This window comes from Manacus candei, unplaced genomic scaffold, assembly GCF_025592945.1.
Source record: "Manacus candei isolate 608988 ecotype Guabito, Panama unplaced genomic scaffold, ASM2559294v1 h1tg000227l, whole genome shotgun sequence".
Lineage (NCBI taxonomy): Eukaryota > Metazoa > Chordata > Aves > Passeriformes > Pipridae > Manacus > Manacus candei.
Genome location: NW_026138275.1, coordinates 1 through 8,577, shown reverse-complemented (window position 1 = coordinate 8,577; position 8,577 = coordinate 1). Strand labels below are relative to the sequence as shown.

The following is an 8,577-nucleotide window of genomic DNA, read 5'->3' as shown; positions in this document are numbered from 1 at the left end:
TTCGGGGCAATTCCGGGGGTTTTCGGGTGTCTCTGGGGCCTCCTCAGGTCCGGGGGACTCTCTGCAGCTGCTCTACTCGGGATTTATTTTTGGGGGGAATTTTTGGGGTAATTTGGGGCGTTTTCAGGATCTTGCAGCGCCCCCCTCAGGCCCGGAGGACTCTCTGCAAATGCTCCAATTGGGTTTATTTTTGGGTTATGTTTTGGGGTAATTTTGGACAGTTTGGGGTTCCTGCAGCGCCCCCCTCAGGCCCGGAGGACTCTCTGCAGCTGCTCCACTCCGCGGTTATTTTTGGGTGAATTTTTGGGGTGAATTTTTGGGGTAATATGGGGCGATTTCGGGTTCCTGCAGCGCCCCCCTCAGGCCCAGAGGACTCTCTGAAGCTGCTTCACTCGGGGTTTATTTTCAGGGTGAATTTTTAGGGTAATTTGGGGCGGTTTTGGGATCATGCAGCGCCCCCCTCAGGCCCAGAGGACTCTCTGCAACTACTCTATTCGGGGTTTATTTTTGGATGTATTTTTGGGGTAATTTGGGGCGGTTTCGGGTTTTTATGGTGCCCCCCTCAGGCCCGGAGGACTCTCTGCAGCTGCTCCACTCGGGGTTTATTTTTGGGTGTATTTTTGGGGTAATTTCAGACTGTTTTGGGTTCCTGCAGTGCCCCCCTCAGGCCCGGAGGACTCTCTGCAAATACTCCAATTGGGTTTATTTTTGAGTGTATATTTGGGGTAATTTGGGGCGCTTTTGAGATCCTGCAGCGCCCCCCTCAGGTCCGGAGGACTCTCTGCAGATACTCCAAATACAGTTTATTTTTGGGGTGAATTTTTGGGGTAATTTGGGGTGGTTTTCGGTTCCTGCAGCGCCCCCCTCAGGCCCGGAGGACTCTCTGCAAATGCTCCACTCGCAGTTTATTTTTGGTTGAATTTTTGGGGTAATTTGGAGCGATTTCGGGTTCCTGCAGCGCCCCCCTCAGGTCCGGAGGACTCTCTGCAGCTGCTCCACTTACAGTTTATTTTTGGAGTGTATTTTTGGGGTAATTTGGAGCGATTTCGGGTTCCTGCAGCGCCCCCCTCAGGCCCGGAGGACTCTCTGCAGCTGTTCTATTCAGTGTTTATTTTTGGTGTGAATTTTTGGGGTAATTTGGGGCGGTTTCGGGTTTTTATAGCGCCCCCCTCAGGCCCGGAGGACTCTCTGCAGCTGCTCCCCGTGCGGCAGCGCCCCCCAGCGGCTCAGCAGCCGCAGCGCCGCCGCCGCCAAACGGGCCCGGAGGGACTCGAACCTGGGGGGGACAGGGGGGGGTCACCTGGGGGGGGGACACACCTGGGGGGTCACACACACACACCTGGGGGGAACAGGGGGGGGTCACCTGGGGGGGGGGACACACCTGGGGGGTCACACACACACCTGGGGGGGTCACACACACACCTGGGGGTCACCTGGGGGGGGACACACCTGGGGGGTCACACCCACCTCTGAGGTACCCAAATATCTGGGGATCCTCAAACCTGCAGACCCCAAACCTGGGGGACCCCCCCCCCCCCACCAACCCTGAGTCCTCCCCACCCCTGAGTGTCCCCCCCCTCACCTGAGTGTCCACCCCCTCACCTGAGTGTCCCCCCCCACACCTGTATCCCCCCCACACCTGGTTGCCCCCCCATACCCGTGTCCCCCCCCCCCCCCTTCCCACCTGAGGATCCCCGCAAACCCAAGGGACCCCCCCCCATACCTGAGACCCCCCCCAGCCGCCCCCCCCATACCTGGGGGTCCCCCCAAGCCCCCCCCCCGTTACCTGAGGGCCACCTCGAACTTGAGGCTCTCCCAGTGGAGCCGCAGCCCGCTGCCCCAGAGACCCCCGGACCCCCGGCACAGGCGGCTCCAGCTGCGAACGGCGCTGGGGGGGGACAGGGGGGGGAGATTGGGGTCACCTGGGCACACCTGAGGAGCCTGGCACCCCCCACAGCTCACCTGGGCACACCTGAGGAGCCCTGGCACCCCCCACAGGTCACCTGGGCACACCTGAACAGCCCCACAGGTCACCTGGGCACACCTGAACAGCCCCGGTACCCCCACAGGTCACCTGGGCACACCTGAACAGCCCACAGGTCACCTGGGCACACCTGAACAGCCTCAGCACCCCACAGGTCACCTGGGCACACCCTGAACAGTCCCGGCACCCCCACAGGTCACCTGGGCACACCTGAGGAGCCCTGGCACCCCCACAGCTCACCTGGGCACACCTGAGGAGCCCTGGCACCCCCACAGGTCACCTGGGCACACCTGAACAGCCCCACAGGTCACCTGGGCACACCTGAACAGCCCCAACACCCCGCAGGTCACCTGGGCGACCCCAAACAACCCCACAGGTCACCTGGGCACCCCTGAACAGCCCTGGAACCCCCCACAGGTCACCTGGGCACACCTGAACAGTCCCGGCACCCACACAGGTCACCTGGGTACCCCCAAACACCCCCACAGCTCACCTGGGCAACCCCAAACAACCCCACAGGTCACCTGGGCACACCTGAACAGCCCCGGCACCCCCCCAGCTCACCTGGGCACCCCCAAATACTCCCCCAGCTCACCTGGGCACCCCCAAACACCCCCACAGCTCACCTGGGCACCCCCAGACCACCCCAGCCCTCCCAGACTCACCTGGGCACCCCCAAACACTCCCACAGCTCACCTGGGCACCCCCAAACCATCCCAGCCCCCCCCAGCTCACCTGGGCACCCCCAAACACCCCCACAGCTCACCTGGGCACCCCCAAACACCCCCAGTGCTCCGCAGCTCACCTGGGCACCCCCCAACTCACCTGGGCATCCCCAGACCACCCCAAACACCCCCACAGCTCACCTGGGCACCCCCAAACAACCTCAACTCACCTGGGCACCCCCGAACAGCCCCAGCACTCCCAGACTCACCTGGGCACCCCCAAAACCACCCCTGTGCCACCCCTGTCCCCCCTCATGCCCTCACCTGCGTGCCATGAGCCTGTACCGATCCTCAGGTGCCCTCTGTGCCCTCACCTGCGTGCCATGAGCCCGTACCAATCCCCAGGTGCCCCCAGGTACCCCCAGGTGCCCCCAGGTGCCCTCACCTGCGTGCCATGAGCCCGTACCAATCCCCAGGTGCCCCCAGGTACCCCAGGTGCCCTCACCTGCGTGCCATGAGCCCGTATCGACCGACAGGAGCCCCCAGGGCACACCCTGTGCCCTCACCTGTGCCCCCCATGCCCTCACCTGCGTGCCATAAGCCCGTACCGATCCGCAGGTGCCCCCAGGTGCCCCCAGGTGCCCTCACCTGCGTGCCATGAGCCTGTACCGGTCCGCAGGTACCCCCAGGTGCCCCCAGGTACCCCCAGGTGCTCTCACCTGCGTGCCATGAGCCCGTACCGATCCCAGGTGCCCCCAGGGCACACCTGTCCCCTCACCTGCGTGCCATGAGCCCTTACCGATCCGTAGGTGCCCCCAGGTGCCCTCACCTGCGTGCCATGAGCCCGTACCGATCCACAGGTACCCCCCAGGTACCCCCCATGCCCTCACCTGCGTGCCATGAGCCCGTACCAGTCCACAGGTGCCCCCAGGGTACCCAGGTACCCCCAGGTGCTCTCACCTGCGTGCCATGAGCCTGTACTGGTCCTCAGGTGCCCCCAGGGTACCCCTGTGCCATACCTGTGCCCTCACCTGCAATGCCATGAGCCTGTACCGATCCGCAGGTGCCCCAGGTGCCCTCACCTGCGTGCCATGAGCCCGTACCGATCCGCAGGTGCCCCCAGGTACCCCCAGGTGCCCTCACCTGCGTGCCATGCGCCCGTACCGATCCGCAGGTGCCCCCAGGTACCCCCAGGTGCCCTCACCTGCGTGCCATGAGCCCGTACCGGTCCGCAGGTGCCCTCCAGGGTACCCAGGTACCCCTGTGCCCTCACCTGTGCCCTCACCTGCGTGCCATGAGCCCGTACCGATCCCCAGGTGCCCCAGGTGCCCACCTGTGCCCTCACCTGCGTGCCATGAGCCCGTACCGGTCCGCAGGTGCCCCCAGTGCCCCCAGGTACCCCCAGGTGCCCTCACCTGCGTGCCATGAGCCCGTACCGATCCCCAGGTACCCCCAGGTGCCCTCACCTGCGTACCATAAGCCCATACCGATCCCCAGGTGCCCCCAGGTGCCCCCAGGTGCCCTCACCTGCGTGCCATGAGCCCGTACCGATCCGCAGGTGCCCCCAGGTGCCCCCAGGTACCCCCAAGTGCCCTCACCTGCGTGCCATGAGCCCGTACCGATCCGCAGGTGCCCCCAGGTACCCCCAGGTGCCCTCACCTGCGTGCCATGAGCCCGTACCAGTCCCCAGGTACCCCCAGGTGCCCCTCACCTGCGTGCCATAAGCCCGTACCGATCCCCAGGTGCCCCCAGGTGCCCTCACCTGCGTGCCATGAGCCGTACCGATCCGCAGGTGCCCCCAGGTACCCCAAGGTGCCCTCACCTGCGTGCCATGAGCCCGTACCGATCTGCAGGTGCCCTCTGTGCCCTCACCTGCATGCCATGCGCCCGTACCGATCCCCAGGTGCCCCCAGGTGCCCTCATCTGCGTGCCATGAGCCCGTACCGATCCGCAGGTGCCCCCAGGTGCCCCCAGGTGCCCTCACCTGCGTGCCATGAGCCCGTACCGGTCCGCAGGTGCCCCCCAGGGCCGCGTGGACGCTGCGCACGGTGTTGATGTTGCGGAAGACGAGCAGCATCGGGCGGGGCAGGCGCCCGCAGCACCTGCAGCACCCGCGGGAAGCGCTGCCCGGCCATGGCCTGCATGTACCCCCGCTCCGAGGGGCTCAGGTGCCCCCCCGAGACCCCCAGCAGGGAGCCCCCCCCGAGGGGACGCTGCATCAGCATCTCCGAGAACAGGAAATAGTCTGGGAGGGGGGAGAAAAGGGGGGGTTAGGGGGGTGTTTTGGGGGGGGAGAGGATGCCAAGGAAAGGGTCGGAGTCACAGGATCCCAGTTTGGGGGGGGCAGGACCCACAGGGAGGGGGTTTGGGGGGGTCACAGGGGGTTTGGGGGGGTCACAGAGGGTTTGGGGGGGCAGGACCCTGAGGAACAAGATTTGGGGGGGTCACAGGGGGTTTGGGGGGGGTCACAGGGGGGTTTGGGGGGGGGGCAGGACCCCGGGGAACAAGGTTTGGGGGGGTAGGACCCCCGCTCCGAGGGGCTCAGGTGCCCCCGCGAGACCCCCAGCAGGGAGCCCCCCCCGAGGGGACGCTGCATCAGCATCTCCGAGAACAGGAAATAGTCTGGGGGGGGGAAAAGGGGGAATTTAGGGGATTTTTGGGGGAAAGGAAAGGGTTTGGGAGTCACAGGATCCCAGTTTGGGGGGGGCAGGGACCCACAGGGAGGGGGTTTTGGGGGGTGACAGGGGGTTTGGGGGGGGGGGCAGGACCCCAGGAAGGGGGGTTTGGGGGGGTCACAGCGGGGTTGGTGGGGAGGTAGGACCCCAAGGAAAGGGTTTGGAGTCACAGGATCCCCAGTTTGGGGGGGGGCAGGACCCCGGGGAACAAGGTTTGGGGGGTAGGACCCCCGCTCCGAGGGGCTCAGGTGCCCCCCCGAGACCCCCAGCAGGGAGCCCCCCCCGAGGGGACGCTGCATCAGCATCTCCGAGAACAGGAAATAGTCTGGGGGGGGAGAAAAGGGGGGGTTAGGGGGGTGTTTTGGGGGGGGAAAGATTCCCAAGGAAAGGGTTTGGAGTCACAGGACCCCAGTTTGGGGGGGGAACAGGGGGAAAAGGGGGGGTCAGGGGGGTTTGGGAAGGGGGATTTGGGGGGTAACAGGGGGTTTAGGGGGGTCACAGAGGGTTTGGGGGGGCAGGACCCTGAGGAACAAGATTTGGGGGGGTCACAGGGGGTTTGGGGGGGTCAACAGGGGGGTTTGGGGGGGGGCAGGACCCCGGGGAACAAGGTTTGGGGGGGTAGGACCCCCGCTCCGAGGGGCTCAGGTGCCCCCCCGAGACCCCCAGCAGGGAGCCCCCCCCGAGGGGGACGCTGCATCAGCATCTCCGAGAACAGGAAATAGTCTGGGGGGGGAGAAAAGGGGGAATTTAGGGATTTTGGGGGAAAGGAAAGGGGTTGGGAGTCACAGGATCCCAGTTTGGGGGGGGCAGGACTCCCCAGGGAGGGGGGTTTGGGGGGGGTCAGAGGGGGTTTGGGGGGACAGGACCCCAGAAAACAAAGTTTGGGGGGGCAGGACCCCAGGAAGGGGGGGTTTGGGGGGGGTCAGAGGGGGTTTGGGGGGACAGGACCTCGGGGAACAAGGTTTGGGGGGGTCACAGGGGGGTTTAGGGGGGTCGCAAAGGGTTTTGGGGGGCAGGACCCTGAGGAACAAGGTTTGGGGGGGTCACAGGGGGTTTGGGGGGGCAGGACCCCAAGGAAAGGGTTTGGAGTCACAGGATCCCAGTTGGGGGGGGGGCAGGACCCACAGGGGAGGGGGGTTTGGGGGGGTCACAGGGGGTTTGGGGGGGCAGGACCCCGGGGAAGGGGATTTGGGGGGGGGTCACAGGGGGTTTGGGGGGGCAGGACCCCGGGGAAGGGGATTTGGGGGGGGGTCACAGGGGTTTGGGGGGGGTCACAGGGGGTTTGGGGGGGCAAGAACTCAGGGAACAAGGTTTGGGGGGGCAGGACCTCAGGGAAGGGGATTTGGGGGATCAAAGGGGTTTGGGGGGGCAGGACTCACAGGGAGGGGGGTTTGGGGGGGGTCACAGGGGGTTTTGGGGGGGACAGGACCTCAGGGAACAAGGTTTGGGGGGGCAGGACCTCAGGGAGGGGGGTTTGGGGGGGGTCACAGTGGGGTTTGGGGGAGCAAGACCCCGGGGAACAAGGTTTGGGGGGGCAGGACCCCAAGGAGGGGCAATTGGGGGTCACAGGGGGGTTGGGGGGGACAGGACCTCAGGGAACAAGGTTTGGGGGGGCAGGACCCCAGGGAAGGGGATTTGGGGGGCTCACAGGGGGGGTTTGGGGGTTCAGCAACCTGGGGAGGGAGATTGGGGGGGGGCAGGACCTCAGGGAACAAGGTTTGGGGGGCTGGACCCCAGGGAAGAGGATTTGGGGGGGGTCACAGTGGGTTTGGGGGGGCAGGACCACCCTCACCCTGCCCCCCCCCGCCGTTTTGGGGTGTGTCTCCCCGTTTTTGGGGTGTCCTCACCTTGCACCACAATGTCCAGTTTTGGGGTGTGCCCCCTCAATTTTTGGGGTCTGTCCCCCCCCCCATTTTTGGCTGTGTCCCCCTAATTTTTGGGGTCTGTCCCCCCCGTTTTTGGGTTGTATCCCCCCCGTTTTTGGGGTCTGTCCCCCACTGTTTTTGTGTTGTATCCCCCCTGTTTTTGAGCTCTGTCCCCCCCAGTTTTTGGGTTCTGTCCCCCTAATTCTGGGGGTCTGTCCCCCCCAATTTTGGGTTGTGTCCCCCCGTTTTCGGGCTGTGTCCCCCCCCCGTTTTGGGGTCTGTCCCCCCCAGTTTTAGGCTGTGTCCCCCCCATTTTTGGGTTGTACCCCCCTGTTTCTGAGGTCTGTCCCCCCCTCAGTTTTGGACTGTGTCCCCCTGTTTTTGGGGTCTGTCCCCCCCAGTTTTGAGGTCTGTCCCCCCAGTTTTAGGCTGTGTCCCCCCCATTTTTGGGGTATATCCCCCCCGTTTTTGGGGTGTATCCCCCCCGTTTCTGGGCTCTGTCCCCCCCAGTTTTGAGCTGCATCCCCCTCAGTTTTGGGCTGTGTCCCCCCACTTTTGGGCTGTGTCCCCCCGTTTTTGGGGTCTGTCCCCCCCTGTTTTTGGGTTGTATCCCCCCATTTTTGGAGTGTATCCCCCCTGTTTTTGGGGCCTGTTCTCTCCTGTTTTTGGGGTCTGTCCCCCCCGTTTTTGAGGTCAGTCCTCCCCCAATTTTGGGTTGTGTCCCCCCGTTTTCAGGCTGTGTCCCCCCCAGTTTTGGGTCTGTCCCCCCCCACTTTTAGGCTGTGTCCCCCCCAGTTTTGGGGTCTGTCCCCCCCAGTTTTAGGCTGTGTCCCCCCCATTTTTGGGGTCTATCCCCCCCATTTTTGGGGTGTATCCCCCCATTTCTGGGCTCTGTGCCCCCATTTTCAGGTTGCATCCCCCATTTTTGAGCCGTATCCCCCCGTTTCCGGGCCTATGCCCCCCCCCCCATTTTTCACATCCGCCCCCCCCATTCCCGGGCCGTGCCCCCCCCCCGTTTTTGGGGGTCCCCCCTCTCACCCTGCACCCCCAGCTCAGCCGCCCTGGCCCTCATCCCCTCGTGGTCCCTGAGCACGATGGATCTCCAGAGCCCGCACAGCGACACCCGGTCCCTTTTTTGGGGGGCAAAAAGGGGGGGTCAAGACACATTTAGGGACATCCCCCTTTCTGGGGGACCCCCCCCGGGGTTCTGGGGACCCCCCCCCCCGAGGTTTTGGGGCCCCTCACCTCTCGCTGAGGTCTCGTACAGGCCGTGGTCCAGCAGCACCAGCTGAGCTTTGCCGTCGGGGCCCCGACGAACCAGCACTGGGGGGGGGGGGATTCGGGGGGGGAGCTTTTTGGGGACCCCCCCCCCCCCCCCGCTTTTTGGG

At 64.9% G+C, this 8,577-nt stretch overlaps 1 protein-coding gene across 1 annotated transcript; it reads right to left on the bottom strand.

The window, feature by feature from the left end:
- Positions 1-785: 785 nt before the first annotated feature.
- LOC127464473 (uncharacterized aarF domain-containing protein kinase 5-like) lies at positions 786-8,512 on the bottom strand (the record flags this gene model as incomplete). The annotated part of the gene is given in 7 exon segments (XM_051774803.1): positions 786-1,276; positions 1,787-1,888; positions 4,634-4,671; positions 4,673-4,738; positions 4,740-4,894; positions 8,228-8,319; positions 8,435-8,512. Coding segments are annotated over 7 exon segments (637 nt in total), but the record flags the coding sequence as incomplete, so codon positions are not given.
- Between the last annotated feature and the right edge of the window lie 65 nt (positions 8,513-8,577).